The 22745-nt window shown below is 44.5% G+C and overlaps 1 protein-coding gene across 5 annotated transcripts in view; it reads left to right on the forward strand.

The window, feature by feature from the left end:
• Window positions 1-18788, forward strand: part of SETD2 (SET domain containing 2, histone lysine methyltransferase) — a 61262-nt gene extending 42474 nt beyond the window's left edge. For 3 of the 5 annotated variants that reach the window (XM_066585433.1, XM_066585435.1, XM_066585436.1), the window contains 9 exons: window positions 4660-4705; window positions 6431-6590; window positions 6709-7393; window positions 11583-11720; window positions 11827-11969; window positions 12160-12274; window positions 16459-16539; window positions 17104-17205; window positions 17967-18788. In XM_066585433.1, coding sequence (XP_066441530.1) covers window positions 4660-4705; window positions 6431-6590; window positions 6709-7393; window positions 11583-11720; window positions 11827-11969; window positions 12160-12274; window positions 16459-16539; window positions 17104-17205; window positions 17967-18128 — 1632 coding nt within the window. In that variant the 3' untranslated portion in view covers window positions 18129-18788. Of the gene's footprint in view, window positions 1-534; window positions 658-4659; window positions 4706-6430; window positions 6591-6708; window positions 7394-11582; window positions 11721-11826; window positions 11970-12159; window positions 12275-16458; window positions 16540-17103; window positions 17206-17966 lie in introns of those variants that run through there. The other 2 variants (XM_066585434.1, XR_010787416.1) reach the window with 2 other exon arrangements.
• The last annotated feature ends 3957 nt before the right edge of the window (window positions 18789-22745 follow it).

Genomic DNA, 22745 nt, shown 5'->3' on the forward strand with positions numbered 1-22745 from the left:
CTGTTCTCACGGATTTACCCTTACGGATACTTGGCTAATAAAGGGGAGTTCCGCCCCTCCTCGTGACCCCCTTTTACTAGCGAAAACGAACGTCCCTTTTAGGCGAGCCGATTCTCATTTGAAAAAAGGCAAGTGACGTCACCGCTAACTCGTTCGCCTGTTTAGACCGGCAGATCGTGGTTGAGAATCGCTCACTTCTCGTTTAGCTATCACATTCCTATGTGAAGCCGGGAGCGTTTAAATACAACAAAAAGGGAACGAGCCCACGATGATTAATCTGAGACTGACCGAATGAAAAGTGCGCGATTCTCCTTTGTCGCTGGCTCGCGCTTACACCGAACCATTATCGTTCACTTTCATTCGTTTGAACGATGATCGTTACGTCTTAAGTGCAGCATAAGACCATCGGTAAAGCATTACACTAATCTTCATGCATCCGGTAGGGGGCGCCGTAGTCTGATCCATTATAAGCTGTGCTCATTATGTCATACCGAGCCTTGTGTCTTCTGAACACCTTTCCATCTGGCTTCTTAGGGCAGAAAGGAACTTGTTACCCTCCCCCACCAGCTGGGCCCGTGCCCTCTCGCCAGAGCTGGAGAAGGGCAAGGAGATTGCGAGAATCCAGAAGACTGATTGAGAAGCCTTCGAATATAATAGGTGAATAGCAGATTTAGGTGCCACGTTATCTACTGTTTCTACACCTTGCATACACCCTGCAGCGGAGGAAGCGGCAGCACGTCGCCAGAGAACCCAGCCATGTCCAGACCTTGGTTCTGTGGTACACCTGCTGCGCCAGCTTCACCCACTGACTCTACAGCACGGGGTACATTTTCGGCAGAACTGAGTTTGAAGCCTGACTTCCTAGTGTGCCGAAAACGTATCCCCTCAATTACACACCGTTGCCTGACGGCGAGGAGCATGAAACTTCCAGCTTCAAGTTCTGCCTTATAGCCTGTACTAAGAATTGTCAATGTGGTGGCTACTGTGGCCACAAAGCTGGGCTGGAATGGATTTTTTTTTTTCCCCCCTCCTGCATAAACCTTGGCATCCACACTTGGCCAGCGGCTGTTACACTCTGAACGATTACTGGATTAGGAGAACCTACTCCATACAGAGTTGGTCCACCTCTTTGGACCATCATCGCTTTCAGACGTCGGAACAGATTCCCCAAGATGGTGAATATCTTCTCTACTCAACGCGACCCATGACCGCTGCAGATCTGGTACTTGGTGCACATTTTGTGGATAAGTGGGAGTAGATCTCACAGCCCTTACCAGCATATCTAAAATATGTCCAATGGAGTTACGGTCCGGTGGGTTTGGGGCAAAAGCAGTATGGAGAATTCATTGTCATGTTCCTCCAACCGCTCCCTAGTGATCCGAGCTCAGTGACACGGAGACTTATGCTGAAGGATGACACTAAGGTCGAGGAAGACCTCCTGAAAATCGCGGTACAGATGGTCATCTAATAGGTCTCTGTCGCATTCACCATTCAATGATTGTGGTATATCGACCAACAGTCCTAGGCCATGCCAAGAGAACTCTCCCCAGACCATCTCACCACCAAAAAGTCTGTTGAGCCCCAAAAGTGCACCTGTGGTATACGGCTTCAAGTTATTTAGACCAGATGAAGACCCGGCCATCTGTATGGTTCAGCAGGAAACAGGACAACTCCTTTCAGAAGACCTTCTACCATGTGTCCAAGGTCCATTGTGTCTTTCCTGCCCATGTGAGGCATTGTTGGTGATGATGCGGGGTCATCAGGGACACCTTTGTCGCTCTTCAGCTGTTAAATCCCATACAATGCAAGGTACACCGCATGGTCATTGTGGAAATTTAACTAACTGCCCCACTGTTGTACTGCTGGGTCAGTTGGTCCACTGTGGCACGTTGTTGCTGAGATATTACACATGCCACCCAACGCTCGCCTCTAGGATCAACCACACATGCCCTGCCGCTGTGTAATCTTCTGTCGCATGTTTGTACATTAATCAACCAGTCTTGGTACACTCTTAATATCGTGGTTTGGGAACAGCCAACAAGTGTGACTGTTTCAAAGATGCTGGCACCACACCAACGGGCACCAACAATCTGCCCGCGATCAAAGTCACTCACAACATTTTACTCACGATTGCTAGATGTTGCTTTCTGCACAGAGAAGAGGTCAGCACATTGTCTGAGAGCAGACCTGGACGCGGCCATCACATGGTACCACGTTACCCATCACGATGCCAGACGCCAGCTGTTCCTACTGCAGTGATCGTTCGGTGTATGCCGTCTAACATGTCGCGCATCGCAGTAGTCCGTGCTTGTAGAAGCTGGCAAATCCACTAGTGCAGAGAGCTGCAATCTTGGAGTCTTTCCCTGGAGTGGAACCGCTCTAATTCCACCCTGAGGGTGCTTCGCAGCATGCAGGATGTGTTCTACCTGTGTACAGTGCTCACCTGATGAGTCTTGCAGGCAGGGGCTGAGATACCGGTCTCATCGGGGGTCCGTGTAAAACTCTCCACTGTAGAGCCTCCCTTTCTCTGCCAGTGGTTCTGAGGACGGCAGGTGATACGAGCCGTAGGGGTTTTCTGCTGAACCACAGAACCTGATTGGGTCGATTCATTATAACAAAGGTTGTGCAAGACTTTAAAACATTGATGCCAATAATCTGGGCTCATCAGCTGATCATGAGTGATGGTAGGAGCGCCATGATCACCTCTTTGTCATGTATATGCAGTACAAACAACCGCCAGAGACCTTTACATCATACATGTGATAACAGCCACTCCTCTTATAACGCTCCAACACTGATATAACCTCCAGAGACATTTACATCATGTGTGATATCAGCCGCTCCTCTTATAACGCTGCGGCACGGATATTATATACTCTGCACTGTTAGCAACGGTTTAGCTTCATTAGATGCAGCATTCGTATCATTTGGGGTAAATAAGAGTCGGGAGCCTGGGTGATGGGGAGTAATGGTCCGTGCGGTCTGCCTATGCTGACCAATAGTGGGGATGTCTGTCGGCACTCGTTGCCTCTGTGGGGACGACCAATCAGTAACCTAGTCGTTCATCAGCATACAGCCATCAAGCATTCTTCTGCTCAGGTCCACAAGTAGATCAGCCAACAAACAAGTGTTTGCTCATCCGTCAGCTGATTGTTGGTCCTTTCTGCATGGCCGGCAACAGAATGGAAAGAAAATTGTTTACGTTTCCATGCATATCGATGGGTAGAAAACCAAAGGTGTTATCCGGGGACCTAAGGTTAATTTAGACACTATTTTCGCTCAAAGCCATCTTTTGAGCGATAATCGTTGTCTAACTGCACTGAGATCGTGCCGTTTTCGTTCTGAAAGAACAGCAATCAGTTATCAGGAATTCACAGCGGGAGACAACTGATACTATTGTTTCAGCTGTATCCCACTACCTGAAGACAAGTGGGGTATGAAGAACACAGCGGTCCAGCTGTGTTCTGCATACCGCGCTCGGAGCGCTCGGCTGTATACCCGGTGGGCGCTCCGAGCAGAGAACAGCTGGATGCAGAAGACAAGCAGCCCCGCCTGTCTTCTGCATACCCCGCTTGTAGCGCAAAGTGATCACTCAACATTTGACCAATCACCTTGCGCTGTAAAGGCACACAACGATTATCGCTCAAAAGATTGTTTGTTTTAGCGATAATCGTTGTCTAAACCAGGCTTTAGTTTTCTGGAAACCATTGACTGCAGTAGAAAAAAAAGAACATGCCCGTTCTTCCCCGCCACAGCCGGCTCTCCAGTACCTGCTGAACTTCACTTCCAGGAGGGGAGTAATAACCACTCAACATTTGGTTACATGAGCACCGCAGCTTTTTACCAACTGAAGGGAGCTAGTGATTGGCTGCAGCAGTCACATGGCCCTTTCATCCATCAGCTATGGCTCCCAGTAGTGAAGACCAGCGGGGACCAGAGAGACTACTGTTGCCAGCGCAATGGTTTACAGAATTCGAAGTCTCTGGATAACCCCCTTTAAGAAAGACCTTTAGTTTAAATACGAATCTTCCATTTTTTTGAAGTATCCATTTGATAGATCTGCCAAAAAAAGTGGAAAGAAGTGAAATGCAAAATGAATGGAAAGCCTTCTATTTTGTAAGTTTCCATTTTTTTTTTTTTTTTTGTAGCATTGGGTCCGCTGAAAGTGCTATTGTGAACTCCTTTTTATGTTTTGCCCAGAGTGACACCAACTAGTATGTTGCAGTCAGGGGTACTCTTCTCTTGGGACCTTTGTAGTAATCCAGGTGGCGTCCATCACTAATATTGGTGTCGCTAGGATGTGCTTTGGGGGTCCGACTGCTGTGAACTCTCCCACAACAAGGGGTCAGAGGCGCTAGGACAGCCCTGCATCAGAGTCTCCAGCAGGAGGTAGAAGGGATTATTTTTTGGTTTTAGCACATGAGGCCATTCAGGAGTCTGGGAGAACTGAACATCCTGGCTGATAGCAACAAAATAAGTTGCATGCTGCCCTCCGTGTAGCTGGTCCTAGCTTGACCCCTGTGGCGAGCGTAGTTGGCACTCTTCGGGTGATGAATCCTGTATATATTGTTACAATGTGCCGTAATCTAAAGGATTATATATTGTACATATACACAGCGCACTGTAATCTGACTGCTCTCTCCTGCTCTCTGTATGTAGGAAGTTTATCGGATCCCAAAGAAGACCCAAGTGGAGAAAGAGAACAGTAAGTAATTTGTATTCATGCAACTTCAATCAGCACCCCTGTCATGGCTACCTTTACCATCATGAGCAGCAGTACCCCTGTCATGGCTACCTTTTACCATCATGAGCAGCAGCACCCATGTCATGGCTACCTTCACCATCATGAGTAGCAGCACCCCTGTCATGGCTACCTTTTACCATCATGAGCAGCAGCACCCCTGTCATGGCTACCTTTTACCATCATGAGCAGCAGCACCCCTGTCATGGCTACCTTTTACCATCATGAGCAGCAGCACCCCTGTCATGGCTACCTTTTACCATCCTGAGCAGCAGCACCCCTGTCATGGCTACCTTTTACCATCCTGAGCAGCAGCACCCCTGTCATGGCTACCTTTTACCATCATGAGCAGCAGCACCCCTGTCATGGCTACCTTTTACCATCATGAGCAGCAGCACCCATAACTTTGTCACATTCATCCTTGGCATATATTCACACAAAATCTGCAGCGGATAGGATCTGATGCAAATTTCAGTGGAAATGCACGGATTTTTAATGAAAACATGAATTTGCATATTGGCTGAGGCAGATCGGCACACAATTAGCCTCATTTAATGGGGCTAATCTGTTTATGGAAAACTCGATGCCAATTTCTGTTCAAATAAGTTGCATAATTTAATGCAGACTTGCAGCACATTTGATGCAGCGTTGATTGTGTCAAATCCTTAAGGATATCTTTACCTATACCGCCGCCATCTTCATCACCGGCATCACCACAACCAAGAGTTCTTGTTTTCTTTAGTTGGGTCTTTCCCAGTACTACTTAGGGAAGTACTTCTTAAAGGTTCTGGTTCTCGGGGTGGAGATTCAGCAGGGATGGTAGAGAATCATACAGGCAATGCATCCTGGGAATAAGTATTCCAACTGCCACCAGAAGGAAGAACGCTAAACTGTTACAGGGGGGCAGGTTAGGCTGTAAGTGACCAGTGGAGCGGTATATGTCTATGGCTACATTCAGACAGGCGAGAATCTTGTGCGTTGCGAGACGCACACAACTTGCACAAATATGAACTCTCTTCTTTAGAATGGACCTATTCACAGGATTTTCTGTTTTCTTACCCTCGCGGCATCGCTGCAAGGAAAAAACATTGCAGCATGTTCTTTTTTTTGGCATTGTCTCCAAACGCCTCACCCAATGTTTTTAATGGGGCCTTTTAAAGACTTTGCATGCCGTGTGATGTGCATGCGAGTGCAATGTAACGTTTACCATAGAAATCAATAGGAAACACTTGCAATTCTTTGACGCGCATAAAGCGCACCTGAGAATCGCGATTTCACAGAAGGGATTCAGGGAATTTTTGAATTAAAAAAAAAAAACTTCTCGCATCCACGTGAAAAACGCACATTGACAAGCGTGATATTGGGCCGAGTTCCTCAACCATCGTGCCCGCCCATGTGAATCCGGCCTAGAAGCTGCCCGGGGCTTAAAACTCGTTACATGGATGAGGGAAAAGCTGTAACCAACAGAGCGCAGTCATGTACTAATGTAGCAGATGTCCACATTAATAAAATATACATAAATATATAGAATGTGCTTTCTCACAATCGCGTGTGTGCGCTGCCATAGTGTGTAGGTATTTGTCTTTCCCCTTCACCTTACTGATAAGTCTCACTGTAACCATTCGCATTACTGATCTCCAAATTTCTGTGACTATCATGGCGGCTCACTTCTGACGTCCTGCTCCACAGGTGACCGCTGGAGAGATCCCTCTGGTGGAGGTTACCAGACCCCGACCACCAAGAATCCTGGTAGGGAGAGGGACTCTGAACGGCAGAGCCAGAAGAAGCGCAAGAAATCTCCGTCTCCTCCATCCTTCTATGAACGCAGCGCAAAGAGGGGTGAAGACAGGTGAGCTGACCCTAAGATGCAGCCAGCACATTTCTGAGCGCAGCTTTGGATGTAACTAGGATATAAAACAACATGTAGCAGAATGAGTTTATAGTGAAGCCTTCTTGTGTCTTGGCAGGTATGATACTCCAGCCACCTCGAAGAAGAAGGGTCGGTTGCAAGACAGGAACAAGCTGTCCACGGAGGAGCGCAGGAAGCTGTTTGAGCAGGAAGTAGCGCAGAGAGAGGCACAAAAGCAGCAACAGATGCAGAATATCGGGATTGCCTCCCCCCTTCCCTACGACTCCATGCCCTATGGTACCCAGCTCCCCCCACCCTTCATGACTTACCCGCAAGGATACCCCATCCAGTCCTTTGTTGACCCCACAAACCCTAATGCCGGTAAAGTCCTCTTGCCTACTCCACCCCCTCTTGAGTCGGTGAACTCTCCTAACAACTATGACCCTTCCCAGGGCATGGTGGTAAATGCGACAATGCTCACCCCTCAGCCGGTTCAAGTGGTCCAACATGTGCCAGCCCCTATTGATGTCCCCACACAGCAGTATGTAGCCCAGCCAGAGCCGATGGTTCCTCCAGATCCGAATGTGACTGTAATGCCAGTTCCAGCTCCGAACTCTGTTCCGGCTCAGACCTACAGTGTCTGGGATCCCAACCAGCAAACAGTTGCAGTGCCGCAGCATCAAGCTCAACCTCAGTACCCAGCTGCCCCTGCCCCACCTGCAATCTACTATCCAGGACAGGCTTGCCAAGCTGTTTATGGAGTGCCAGCTGCCTACACACAGACGGCACAACCAATGGTGCAGGTAGGTGCCACTCATGTCATCTGTGAATGTTTTACTGCAGATAATAAGTGGAATTATTCAGAAAAGTATGCAGAATAAATTTTTAGATTTATGTTATTGAGGGACACAGCAAGACCTTGGGCATAGCTGCTGCCACTAGGGGCAGACATGTAAGCACAAAAGTGTTAGCTCCTCCCACCAGCTATGCCCCTCCTGCAGATACTGAGCTAAATCCATTGTAGCTTGGTCTCCATAAGAGGCATACCTCCTTCTCTGTGGGTGGTCTTCTCTTATAGTTTTTCGTTTTCTTTTTTTCCCCCCTTTTTTATGTTGTGAATACATGGCTGACCTCAGATCACCCTGTTCCCCTACATGAAAAGGGAGAACAGAGTGGCTCTAACCTCTGTTGCCTGCCCTACCTCCATAATAAAAACGGGCACAGACAAGCCCTTACTCTTCTGTGGCCAGCCAGCTACAGGGTCCCCCCCTAATATGGTGAGCTCCAGCCTGGATTACACACACCCTCACCAAGGAGAAGTGAGTCAAAGAGGGAGCACTTCTGATCTCTTACCTAGCCTGGAATACTTTCTGAAATAAGAAGCTTGGCCTGGATAGTAACTATGGACTTTTCCCACTGTCCCATCCTCCAACTAGGGCACATCCTTTCCTCCTTTCTGGGGTCTTTTAGTGTTTCCCTATGTCCCGGGCAGCTATCTGGTGACTTATTTCCCATCCTCCCCATTCTTCTTCCAATTCTTTAGGGCACCTCCCTACCATGGCTTCCCTTCTTTCCCACACCTGTGCTGGGGACAAGACTTCTCTCCTGCTGCCTTCCTCCTTTTAAAGCTCCTTTCAGAGCTAGCGGCACTTCTCCAACGAGCTGAAGCCGGAGGGGTGGGACTTCCTGTTGGCGCCCTTGGATGGGGTGGGACTTCCTGTTGGCGCCCTTGGATGGGGTGGGACTTCCTGTTGGCGCCCTTGGATGGGGTGGGACTTCCTGTTGGCGCCCTTGGATGGGGTGGGACTTCCTGTGGGCGCCCTTGGATGGGGTGGGACTGACTTCCTGTTGGCGCCCTTGGATGGGGTGGGACTGACTTCCTGTTGGCGCCCTTGGATGGGGTGGGACTGACTTCCTGTTGGCGCCCTTGGATGGGGTGGGACTGACTTCCTGTTGGCGCCCTTGGATGGGGTGGGACTGACTTCCTGTTGGCGCCCTTGGATGGGGTGGGACTGACTTCCTGTTGGCGCCCTTGGATGGGGTGGGACTGACGTCCTGTTGGCGCCCTTGGATGGGGTGGGACTGACGTCCTGTTGGCGCCCTTGGATGGGCTGGGACTGACGTCCTGTTGGCGCCCTTGGATGGGCTGGGACTGACTTCCTGTTGGCGCCCTTGGATGGGCTGGGACTGACTTCCTGTTGGCGCCCTTGGATGGGCTGGGACTTCCTCCTTGAGGCACACATACAGTTGGTGAGTTCCTGATCCACCCCTCCCAACCCCAGGTCCTTCTCCAGTTAACTGCTCTCACAGTAGCCCCCACAGAGAGTCATTCCATGACAGCTGGACGTGGTGTTGCTCATGATGGTAAATTCAGCTATCAGGCTTCCAAATCTTCATGCTTTCTAAAGAAGTAGATGCATTACTGCTAGACTTGGCATTAGACATGATTCTGCAGTGCATAGAAGTGTAAGTCCATAGGAGGAATAAATCTATTTGTAATAAACTCTGTGACCACAAGTCTCGGGCTGCCTCGTTATCCCTTTCTACAAGGGTACTTAATCATGTCCGATACAGAGTCAAACAAAACTATAAGTAGTGAAGCATCAAGCAGCCTCATTGCCTCCTTCGTAGGAGAAAGAAGGGTATTGCTACAGGACTGTCTCCGACATGATGATGCGGTGATCGCCAGGTTCCCCCTCCATAGGAGGACTATGCGTGACTGCTAGACTCTTCTGATTCCGTAGTGCTTGCAGGTATCCCCCAGTCACATACTGCCTTCATACAATGGGTATCTGTATTACTGCTAGGTTCTGTATAGCATCAGGCAGTCACATTACACTATATTACTGTGATATGCTGTATCTGACGTGGTCTATAGTACTACCTTCCACAGGACAAATATCTGCGTTACAGCTAGATCCTATATACTATGATTGCAATTCCCTGAAAGCCTTATCCTTGATATTTCATTTGCCTGACAGCCCCTCCAGTGTAAGTGGGAAGTTCTTCTGTTGTCACAGCCACCATGCAGCCTCTGTAACCTCTCCCATAGGAAGGCAGTTAGGGTTAGCCTCTGTACTGGACACAATCATGCTGGTATTCGGACGTAGGCTTGTCGCTCCCCTCCAGAGGTGGAGCAGCTGTGTGGTTGCAGATTGCCCTGTCCAGTCCTGAGGTTGATGGCTGGCGGTGGTAGTATTAATCAACCATCTCCTATTCCGTCTATACTCAGAATATCTGCACTAGGTTCTGGACACCCTCAGTAGCGCGGTAGCCTATTACAGTAGGATAAGAAAAAATATATTTGTAATGGGCAAGACTAGATTTTCAGTGCCCACCCAAAATGTCTCATATGGTATTTTAGCTTTTTCATGACCTTCCCCCACTTGGCTACTGCATTCTCAGGAGAACCTGGCAGCGCAAGCCTCGAAGCAGCTGCTAGGACTACAATGGCGGTAGTTATGCCCCCTGCTGTGTCTCATACGTAGAAATATGGGTGAGGCTGTTCTTTTAAAGCATAGTAAGCATTATTGCGACCCCTGTTGGGGACTAGATTTATGGCTGTCAAAGAGGGGAAGGAGACTGACTGGGCATCTTACTGTCAGCCTTTAATATAGTCGCAAGAAGTTCTTGAGTCTGTTTCCTTCCCCCTCTGGCAGTTGTAAATATAGTCCACATTTAGGTCCACACAGTTTCTTCCCCAGCTGTGGACTCTATTTACAGCTGCCATACGAGGAAGAAAACTGAGTGGGAATTGGCGATTTATATTTCTGGCTGCCAGAGGGGGAAGCAGACTGAATGGGAAACTTACTAGGACTATATTAATAGCTACCTGTGGGGGAAGGAGGCCTACTTCTGGAGGTTACTGAGGGCCATAGTTACCACTATGAGTAGGGAAGGAGACAAGCTGGTGATGTGAATCCGGGGAAATATGACTACCTGCAAGGGGTTTTCTGAACTACAGGCAGAAATAGATCTTGTGACCCTGCCTAGTATCCGGCCCACAATACCACAGATTAGCAATGGTACCATGATGTAGGGGAAGGGGAAAAAAAAGATAAAAACTGATATTTTTGGGAGGCAGCAGTGCAGCATGGTTTTATGTAGTGGTTAATAGCATTATGGGGCTTTTTATATGAACTTGATATATGGGAAACCTTTTTACCTATTCAGTGCTGAAAAATGCTACAACTTTCTAAAAGCCTCCCACCCCCTCAAGACTGTTTTCATTTCATCTCCAAAATCTTTACTTGCTGTCAGTGAATGGCGCAGGCCTGATACTTCTCACAGCTGAGAGTTTGTTACAATAGTGTCCAGCCTATTAGGCCCTTAATGTCTCCATTATGAGAGACTTCAGTACGGTTGGGTTTGCGCGGCGCTGCAGTGTTCTCGCCATGAACCTTAATTAATCCAAGGCCTGTCTGCTTGTGGTTTTGTTACAGTGTAACGCGCCTCCTTCTATTGACTCATTTACTTCAGCTTTTTTTATTAAATTACAGTTGAACAGAATCTCATAAAAATGTTTTCAGTGCCAAACGTGCGAGCGATGAATTGTGGAATATTCGGGTGACTTGCGGGTGGTCTTATAATTCCTAAGACCCTCTACAGATGCAGCATTGTTACTGATCCGTGAACCTGTAACGATCATCTGTTATATTCCTATTTTTTTTCCCTTCTTGCGCTCCCACAAAACCTACGTCATTCATCCTGCGCCTCCTGGTTGAGGAAGAGAATATGAGAAATGCAGTGTAGACTGACACATCAGCAAAGCAGTATGAGAGTGGGACCCCAAGCGATGACCGCAATGGACTGCTGTAACTTTATAAGACTACCAGAAATAAGCAACCGTACTCTGCAGTCTATAGACAGCGAATGGGGTGACAGCAGTTATAGGCAACCGCTGTTCAATTCCAATGGGCGATCCTTGAATCTTATAGGTAGGAGTTTTGGTGATGGGAAAACTGCTTTTACTTCCTTTTCATTTTTTGTTAGCAGAGCTACACACAGCCCGGACTGCAGTACATGTCGGGGCAACAGATCTACGCACCGCACCCCCCAGGAGTTGTCGTTCAGCAGGCCCCTCCTGTAGCAGCCATTGTTCCGCCCGGGCAGCCAGCAGCATTGCAGCAGGTATGGGCTCACCATAAGTTTGGGTACTGCAGTACTTCCCGCCATGACTGTTCTTGTCATATCTTGCTGCTGACTGACTCTTGGCTTTTTGGTTCTTTTTTTACAGCCTGAGATGGGACTGGCCGCCAACAATATCATGGACCTCCCCCCTCCTTCTCCGCCTAAGCCTAAAACAATCGTCCTTCCACCAAACTGGAAGACTGCCCGTGACCCCGAGGGGAAAATCTATTATTACCATGTAATAAGCAGGTGAGTGAAGGACACCGCTGCCTCCTGTGATGCGTGGCACCAGGGATCGTTACCGTCACTAATCAGTAAGCAGGTGTGGGGCAGACGGGTCATGTGCGGCATGCAGGCCGTAGAGGCAGAAGACTGATAGACCCGATGTGGAGGAAGGATATGACCGCGTATTTCATCCCCATCTCTTGTGTTTCTGCAGACAGACGCAGTGGGATCCGCCATCCTGGGACAGCCCTGGAGATGAAGGAGGAGGTATGGACCACGAGGCAGAAATGGACTTGGGAACGCCAACCTATGACGAGAACCCAATGAAGGTAAAGTACAAGCAGATACATGGTGACATAGTTTCTGCACCCTCATATCATACTGGGGGGGTTAATAGCTGCTGACTTTATGATGGGCTGAGGACTGCGCTATAACCGGTGCGCATGGCGCCCGAAGTACTAAGCCTCTCACTTAAACCGTGGCCTGAGAGGCAGCCTGATCCTTTTACAGGAGAACATGATCTGTGCTCCCCGCTCACATTCACCGCATTCCTACTGCTGACTCTCTTGATGACCTGCCAGTGAGAAGCTGGAACCGGGAGATCGGCATCGGGTCACAAAAAACAGGGAGGGGGGGAAAACGCAGTCATACCTCACAATTTCACACTCCTGCACTCGCCGGCTTTACGAACTTCTTTCTTGGCAAACTTGAAATAAAACATCCTAAGTGAATATTTTAAAAGGGTATTCCCCGAATTATTTATCACCTTTCCATAGGATTGGATGAAAATGATCTCTAGGGGTCCCAGCATGAAGACCACCAGTGTTCTAGAAAAGCTGGTTGATGACCATTAGCAATCCCTTCACATGGGTTACTCAGCTTTCCCCAAAATTTTGGGCGTGGGTGTGTATGTATATGTATATATATTAGTTTAGAAAGAGTGGTAACATTTTGCCATTCAAGAATCTAGAACTGCTGGCAAAATCCCAAGATCCGCGGCCCCTTTAAGAAGGATAATGTCTATATTTGTGGGCAGCTGAGAGGTGCCAGAAGCCGTCACTCCATGCACCTCGTATATCAAGGGAATTATAGAGGAAGCCGGAGACGCAGCCTATAATCAGAGGAGGTGAGAGGCTGCTGTGGAGACACAATCCACCCTGCGCTGCCAGATTCTGAATCCACTGCCGGCCTGCAGCCTCTGAGGTCTACACCGCCTCTCCAGCTGACGTCTACATTGGCTGCCACCTCCTCTGCCGCCTCGTGAGCATTACCGGTTCACTCGCACGTTTGTCTTCCAAAGACATAAAAGATGCATCTGGATGTTACTTGTTTTTCAAATGGCTAAAGTAAGGAGCCCCCCTCCCTCCATAGCCTCCAAACTGTAGGAGGTGTAAAGCCCGTGGGTGACCCCTTAGCCTGAACCAGGCAACCAGATGTTTGAGGGACTGGACCAGAAAAAGCTGATATCTGAAGATTTTCACCACTTTAATACATTTAGAGGGGTTTATAATAAAAATTTTAAAAAATTATATACATACATACAATATATTCAAGACTCTTGCTAGACACTCTTCGGTGACTCTGCTGATCTTTCCCCTTATACCCACTTTTCAGGAGCCGCGAGTTACGACCTTTACTTCCCTGTAGACTCCCGGCTGATTTTTAAAGAGCTGGGCTAACTATAAACACGTCTCTCGTGGCGACCAACGCTTAACAACCTTTGCAGCGCTGTAAAATGAAAGTTGGGAATTTTTCCCCTGGAGCTGTCACCGGCCACTTCCCCAATTAAAACCTGGGCTGACGACAGCGAGGGCCCCCCTCATTAAGGACCCCGTCATATTCATAAATGGGTGCATTGAGGCGCCCCAGACTCCAGATCATTTATGAGCCCAAATACAACATGGAAATGTTTGTTACGGAGGGGCTGGGGCAGAATTGGCTGCCTGCCACACGCATATTAAATCTATATATTCTTATAATAAGCTGCAAGACGTTATTATTTGTGTGAAGAATATTACCCCAACCCCCACCCCTTCATGCCCCAGCTGTTCAACATGTGGGCATCCCGCGGAGCCACAAATGCATTTCTCTCATGGGTTCAGGTTATGGGTTTTCCAGATATACAGCTGCACAACACAAATCTATAATCCATACGGTCACCGGACAAAGGGCGTAGTGTAATATGTAGTATAATGTAATGCATGGTGTAATATAATCTGCCATTCTTTATATTGAAAGTTGGGCGACTACAAATATGGCCGCCTTTTCAGCTCTCTCAGGGCAAGTACCTTGGTTTTCCCAGACTCCACTCCTCTTCTGAACATCATACCTGCTTGGTTATATATGGCTCTTCCCCATCTGCCATCATCAGGACAGCAGAGTGATGCCTTGTGAGCGTCGGACCCTTTTCGGCATCGCCCTGCTTCTCCTGATCTAACATTAGACATTACATAGATGAGGTTGCATATGTAGGCTTACTTTTCCCTCCTTACTGTCACGGGGAATCCTCAGCCTCGTACTTGATTGGTGCCCTTTACAAGGGACCACAGAGGCGACCCTCGGCGGTCCATGCCCCTCCCTCACCTTACATTCTGGGTCTTTTCTACACAAGTCTGGAATGTCACAGCTTTCCACTGTGGAAATTCACACTAGCTTTTTTTGGGCTGCAGCTGCCCCCTCCCATTGAGTAAAGGCAAAGAAACAGCTGACATTGGAGGTAGTGCCCCCTGCCACTGCCCATTCCCACCCCGTCCCGATCCAAATAAAACTTCTTGACTAACGTAGTGCCAGCTGAGTGCTTCCTACAGAAAGGATTACAGCCTGCAGTGTAATGGTGGAAACCTACAACTCGGGAATCTGGATTCACCGAGCAGCTGGACAGAGAATGACCCAGGAGTGAGGGCCGCCGCCGCCACACCGCCGTTTACAATGCTATCTAGATCCGACTTTTATAGTCTGAATTGTAATCCAGAGCTGCGATCGCTATTCTTCAGGCTGCAGAACTAAAGTCTTCCCAGCAGTCTCCCTCCTTGTTCAGTTTCTGCACAGGTCTTTCCTGCGTTTCTGGAAGTTTCATCTTTACACCAGTCGTTGTGTTGGAAAAAGTTAATGCCTTCCTGCATTATAGGAGCTCCGCTAAGCTGTTAGCGTGGTGCTTGTACATCAACTTGCTGACCTTTTCCAATAACATGTAGCTAAATAGGGAGTGCAGCTCTGGAGTGCAATATAGGACGTAACTCGGGATCAGTACAGGATAAGTTATGTAATGTGTGCACACAGTGACTCCACCAGCAGAATAGTGAGTGCAGCTCTGGAGTATTATACAGGATGTAACTCAGGATCAGTACAGGATAAGTAATGTATGTATACAGTGACTCCACCAGCAGAATAGTGAGTGCAGCTCTGGAGTATAATACAGGATGTAATTCAGGATCAGTACAGGATAAGTAATGTATGTACACAGTGACTCCACCAGTAGAATAGTGAGTGCAGCTCTGGAGTATAATACAGGATGTAACTCAGGATCAGTGGAGGATAAGTAATGTCATGTATGTACACAGTGACTCCAGCAGCAGAATAGTGAGTGCAGCTCTGGAGTATAATGCAGGATGTAACTCAACATTAGTACAGGATAAGTAATATAATGTACGGGGTGACTATCAGTAGAATAGTGAGTGCAGCTCTGGAGTATAATACAGGATGTAACTCAGGATCAGTACAGGATAAGTAATGTATGTACACAGGGACTCCACCAGCAGAATAGTGAGTGCAGCTCTGGAGTATAATGCAGGATGTAACTCAACATTAGTACAGGATAAGTAATATAATGTACGGGGTGACTATCAGTAGAATAGTGAGTGCAGCTCTGGAATATAATACAGGATGAAACTCAGAATAAGTAAAGTAATGTACACAGTGACGCTTCCAGCAGAATCGTGAGTGCAGCTCTGGAGTATATAATACATTACTTGTCCCGTACTGATCCTGAGTTACATTCTGAAAATACACAGTGACTCCACCAGCAGAATAGTGAGTACAGCTCTGGAGTATAATACAGGATGTAACTCTGGATCAGTACAGGATAAGTAATGTAATGTATGTACACAGTGACTCCACCAGCAGAATAGTGAGTACAGCTCTGGAGTAGAATACAGGATGTAACTCCGGCAATGTAACTACTGTAATGTATGTACACAGTGACTCCACCATCAGAGTGCAGCTCTGAAGTAGAATACAGGTTGTGAGATCCATTACAGTTTACATTATAATCCAGAGCTGCAGTCACTTCTTTGCAGGCTACAGAGCTGAAATCTCCCAGCAGTCTCCTCTCCTTGTTGGCGTGTGCACAAATCTCTCTCTGGTGAATTGCATTTTGAGTGCAGCTGTGGTTTATACCGCCAGGTCGGTACATGAGTGATGTCAGTACTTGCGCTGTGTTAGTAATGTTATACTTTAGTACTACAGATGCTTTAAGCGCCAGTTTCTTGTCTGAAATGTCTTTCTGTCTTTTCAGTCTTCAAAAAAAGCAAAAACTGCTGAAGCGGATACATCAAGCGAGCTGGCGAAGAAGAGCAAGGAAGTCTTTAGAAAGGAGGTAAGAACGAGCACGGACGTCCAAAGAGCCGCAGTCAACCAGAATATCCAGAGCGGTCGTCCAGTAGTCTGTAAATGAGCCTTGATTACTCTAGAATTAAAAGTCCTGCAGCTGTCTAATAGGCTGGTTTCCATCCAGAGGGTGAAGAGCGTGTAGAAGGGCAGTCCTGCTCGCGCAGCGAACCGACCGATGGGGTCTGTGTGGTTAGGGCTGGAGTCCAGGGGATGTTGTCCTTTCTCTTCTGAATGTATTTAACTTACAGAAGATTCTCCTACTGTAAGAATCCTCCGCTGTGTGCGCAGAATTAGGGCGAAATGAATCTATATGGTGGGGAGTTGGAACACAAAGTCTATAGCAAAGTGACCAAACTTTTTTGCTTTCTGTATGTAACTTACAAGCAGCCCTTGAATTATGCAGATTTTTACAATTTTAAAGGACTTGTATGAAAAAAGTGCTGCTGATGCTGCTGCCTCTTGACATTGTCCTGCAACTCGCTACTTCTATTATTTATTTATTTTTTTTTTAATTAATTTTTTTCTTCTTCTTTCCCTTCTCTCTGTCCAGATGTCTCAGTTCATCGTACAATGTCTAAACCCTTACAGGAAGCCAGACTGTAAGATTGGCAGGATAAATACCACAGAGGACTTCAAGCACCTAGCTCGGAAGGTACGGTTCTTTGAAAGCGGAGGCTCTCCAGAAAAGTAATGGCAGCCACTTGCCATAGGCTCGGGCAGTATGTGTAATTTAAAGGGGCGCTTCATCTCTTTATGTATGTTCACAAAAATATCTGTAATGCGCCTAGAGACAGCAAAACGCCTGATTTATATCCTGCTCCACCTCTGACTTCAGTCCAGGGCCAATTTAGCTGTAGACCTGAAATAATGGTTGATAAGAAGGTGCTGTCTGACAGCATCATAGAATAAAGTCAGGTTAATATCATGTATCCATAGCAACCAGGCTGGATTTAACCCAATGCGGTGAGCTTAGCAGCAGTGACAACATGCCAGTGCCATATTGATCCCTTCGTAACAACCGATATGCATTTGTTTGATTGGTACAGGCAGGGCTTAATAGGCTGAAACAGTCTAATTCTGTATATAGAATTGAGCTCTGTGACCCTCATATCATGTTTCCTCTGGGGTTTCCATGGTAGGTGGCATCAATAGACTCCTTTCTATATGGACTTTGACATCTGCCTTCCAGGCTCATGAATGCCATCTTATGAGTGAAGGTCACATGACAAAGTCTAGTTGCTGTTGTTATGGCAACCCCAGAGCAAGCACATGTGAATATTAGAACCAATTGGAATAATGCCAAACTGGCCAATTTTCTCGCTTACTCCCAGTATCGGCAAGTCTGATGCTTTTTCTGCTCCATTTCACCTGGTAGTATCAGAATATTTACCTCCCATCTCTTCACCTCCACAGCTGACACATGGCGTCATGAACAAGGAGCTGAAATACTGCAAGAACCCCGAGGACCTTGACTGCAATGAGAACGTCAAGCATAAAACAAAGGAGTACATCAAGAAATACATGCAGAAGTTTGGCACCATCTACAAGCCCAAAGAGGATGTGGACTTTGAATAGCGCCCTCTAAAGGTCGAGACACAAACTGAACAGCCCATTCTCCCTCATTACATCTAACAGAACATTTCACATCATGGACTGTGACCTTTAATTGACAAGACCCCCACCTTCCCTCCCCACCAGATCGTAGAAGAGGATAGGAGTGTAAACTCTTTGGACCTAGATTTCTGAATTTGCGCTTCCTCTTTCTGCGACTGGCGCCTTTCTGACCTGTACAGCGCAATAAATGGTGACTTTTTTCTTTCTTTTTTTTTTTTTTTAACCCTTGCTCCCACCATGGATCTGTATTATATTTTATCATATCTGTGAATATAATGTTATATATTTTTGTTTCATAATCCAGGAACCACCAGAACGAGGACTTTCCTAAGAGCGCAATTAACCACCGCGCCCCCTCCCCCCCCCCCCCCCCTGTAAATATCCGACTACTTATCGCTAATTGTCTCATTGAGGGTTTTTTTGTTTGTTTTATTTTTAATAATAATTTCTTTCCCTTTTGTGCATTCACCTCGTTTGTTTGTTTGTTTGTTTTTGTTAGGCAGAATTGTGCATTACTGATTGACATTTTTTTATTGTACTGCCTATATAATTTTACTTCAAATTTTTACTGAATTTTTTATGTATAAAAGAAAAAAAGAGAATAAAATACATTTGCTTACACGGAAATGATAGACTGAACTATATGAACCGCTGTTGAAGTATTATAGTAGTTATATTCTTGTACATAGGAGGCAGTATTACAGTAGTTATATTCTTGTACATAGGGGGCAGTATTATAGTAGTTATATTCTTGTACATAGGGGCAGTATTATAGTAGTTATATTCTTGTACATAGGGGGCAGTATTATAGTAGTTATATTCTTGTACATAGGGGGCAGTATTATAGTAGTTATATTCTTGTACATAGGAGCAGTATTACAGTAGTTATATTCTTGTACATAGGGGGCAGTATTATAGTAGTTATATTCTTGTACATAGGGGGCAGTATTATAGTAGTTATATTCTTGTACATAGGGGGCAGTATTATAGTAGTTATATTCTTGTACATAGAGGAGCAGTATTATAGTAGTTATATTCTTGTACATAGGGGCAGTATTATAGTAGTTATATTCTTGTACATAGGAGGCAGTATTATAGTAATTATATTCTTGTACATAGGGGGCAGTATTATAGTAGTTATATTCTTGTATATAGGGGCAGTATTATAGTAGTTACATTCTTGTACATAGGGGGCAGTATTATAGCAGTTATATTCTTGTACATAGGAGGCAGTATTATAGTAGTTATATTCTTGTACAGAGGGAGCAGTATTATAGTAGTTATATTCTTGTACATAGGAGGCAGTATTATAGTAGTTATATTCTTATACATAGGAGGCAGTATTATAGTAGTTATATTCTTGTACATAGGGAGCAGTATTATAGTAGTTATATTCTTGTACATAGGAGGCAGTATTATAGGAGTTATATTCTTGTACATAGGAGGCAGTATTATAGTAGTTATATTCTTGTACATAGGGGACAGTATTATAGTAGTTATATTCTTATACATAGGAGGCAGTATTATAGTAGTTATATTCTTGTATATAGGGGCAGTATTATAGTAGTTACATTCTTGTACATAGGGGGCAGTATTATAGCAGTTATATTCTTGTACATAGGAGGCAGTATTATAGTAGTTATATTCTTGTACATAGGGAGCAGTATTATAGTAGTTATATTCTTGTACATAGGAGGCAGTATTATAGTAGTTATATTCTTATACATAGGAGGCAGTATTATAGTAGTTATATTCTTGTACATAGGGAGCAGTATTATAGTAGTTATATTCTTGTACATAGGAGGCAGTATTATAGTAGTTATATTCTTGTACATAGGGGACAGTATTATAGTAGTTATATTCTTATACATAGGAGGCAGTATTATAGTAGTTATATTCTTGTATATAGGGGCAGTATTATAGTAGTTACATTCTTGTACATAGGGGGCAGTATTATAGCAGTTATATTCTTGTACATAGGAGGCAGTATTATAGTAGTTATATTCTTGTACATAGGGAGCAGTATTATAGTAGTTATATTCTTGTACATAGGAGGCAGTATTATAGGAGTTATATTCTTGTACATAGGAGGCAGTATTATAGTAGTTATATTCTTGTACATAGGGGGCAGTATTATAGTAGTTATATTCTTGTATATAGGGGGCAGTATTATAGTAGTTATATTCTTATACATAGGAGGCAGTATTATAGTAGTTATATTCTTGTACATAGGGGGCAGTATTATAGTAGTTATATTCTTGTATATAGGAGGCAGTATTATAGTAGTTATATTCTTGTACATGGGGGGCAGTATTATAGGAGTTATATTCTTGTACATAGGAGGCAGTATTATAGTAGTTATATTCTTGTACATAGGGGACAGTATTATAGTAGTTATATTCTTGTACATAGGGGGCAGTATTATAGTAGTTATATTCTTGTACATAGGAGGCAGTATTACAGTAGTTATATTCTTGTACATAGGGGGCAGTATTATAGTAGTTATATTCTTGTACATAGGGGGCAGTATTATAGTAGTTATATTCTTGTACATAGAGGGCAGTATTATAGTAGTTATATTCTTGTACATAGGAGGCAGTATTATAGTAGTAATATTCTTGTACATAGAGGACAGTATTATAGTAGTTATATTCTTGTACATAGGGGGCAGTATTACAGTAGTTATATTCTTGTACATAGGAGGCAGTATTATAGTAGTTATATTCTTGTACATAGAGGGCAGTATTATAGTAGTTATATTCTTGTACATAGGGGCAGTATTATAGTAGTTATATTCTTGTACATAGGGGGCAGTATTATAGTAGTTATATTCTTGTACAGAGGGAGCAGTATTATAGTAGTTATATTCTTGTACATAGGAGCAGTATTATAGTAGTTATATTCTTGTACATTGGGGCAGTATTATAGCAGTTATATTCTTATACATAGGGGGCAGTATTATAGTAGTTATATTCTTGTACATTGGGGCAGTATTATAGTAGTTATATTCTTGTACATAGGGGGCAGTATTATAGTAGTTATATTCTTGTACATAGGGGGCAGTATTATAGTAGTTATATTCTTGTACATAGGGGGCAGTATTATTGTAGTTATATTCTTGTACATAGGGGGCAGTATTATAGTAGTTATATTCTTGTACATAGGAGGCAGTATTATAGTAGTTATATTCTTGTACATAGGAGGCAGTATTATAGTAGTTATATTCTTGTACATAGGGGGCAGTATTATAGTAGTTATATTCTTGTACATAGGGGGCAGTATTATAGTAGTTATATTCTTGTACATAGGGGGCAGTATTATAGTAGTTATATTCTTGTACAGAGGGGGCAGTATTATAGTAGTTATATTCTTGTACATAGGAGCAGTATTATAGTAGTTATATTCTTGTACATTGGGGCAGTATTATAGTAGTTATATTCTTGTACATAGGGGGCAGTATTATAGTAGTTATATTCTTGTACATTGGGTGCAGTATTATAGTAGTTATATTCTTGTACATAGGGGGCAGTATTATAGTAGTTATATTCTTGTACATAGGGGGCAGTATTATAGTAGTTATATTCTTGTACATAGGGGGCAGTATTATAGTAGTTATATTCTTGTACATTGGGGCAGTATTATAGTAGTTATATTCTTGTACATAGGGGGCAGTATTATAGTAGTTATATTCTTGTACATAGGGGGGCAGTATTATAGTAGTTATATTCTTGTACATAGGAGGCAGTATTATAGTAGTTATATTCTTGTACATAGGAGGCAGTATTATAGTAGTTATATTCTTGTACATAGGAGGCAGTATTATAGTAGTTATATTCTTGTACATAGGGGGCAGTATTCTAGTAGTTATATTCTTGTACATAGGAGGCAGTATTATAGTAGTTATATTCTTGTACATAGGAGGCAGTATTATAGTAGTTATATTCTTGTACATAGGGGGGCAGTATTATAGTAGTTATATTCTTGTACATAGGGGGCAGTATTATAATGGTTATATTCTTGTACATAGGAGGCAGTATTATAATGGTTATATTCTTGTACATAGGGGGCAGTATTATAGTAGTTATATTCTTGTACATAGGGGGCAGTATTATAATAGTTATATTCTTGTACATAGGGGGCAGTATTATAGTAGTTATATTCTTGTACATAGGGAGCAGTATAATAGTAGTTATATTCTTGTACATAGAGGGCAGTATTATAGTAGTTATATTCTTGTACATAGAGGGCAGTATTATAGTAGTTATATTCTTGTACATAGAGGGCAGTATTATAGCAGTTATATTCTTGTACATAGGGGCAGTATTATAGTAGTTATATTCTTGTACATAGGGGCAGTATTATAGTAGTTATATTCTTGTACATAGGGGGCAGTATTATAGTAGTTATATTCTTGTACATAGGGGGCAGTATTATAGTAGTTACATTCTTGTACATAGAGGCAGTATTATAGTAGTTATATTCTTGTACATAGAGGGCAGTACTATAGTAGTTATATTCTTGTACATAGGGGCAGTATTATAGTAGTTATATTCTTGTACATAGGGGCAGTATTATAGT

The sequence above is a fragment of the Eleutherodactylus coqui genome, chromosome 12, assembly GCF_035609145.1.
Source record: "Eleutherodactylus coqui strain aEleCoq1 chromosome 12, aEleCoq1.hap1, whole genome shotgun sequence".
Classification (NCBI taxonomy): Eukaryota; Metazoa; Chordata; class Amphibia; order Anura; family Eleutherodactylidae; genus Eleutherodactylus; species Eleutherodactylus coqui.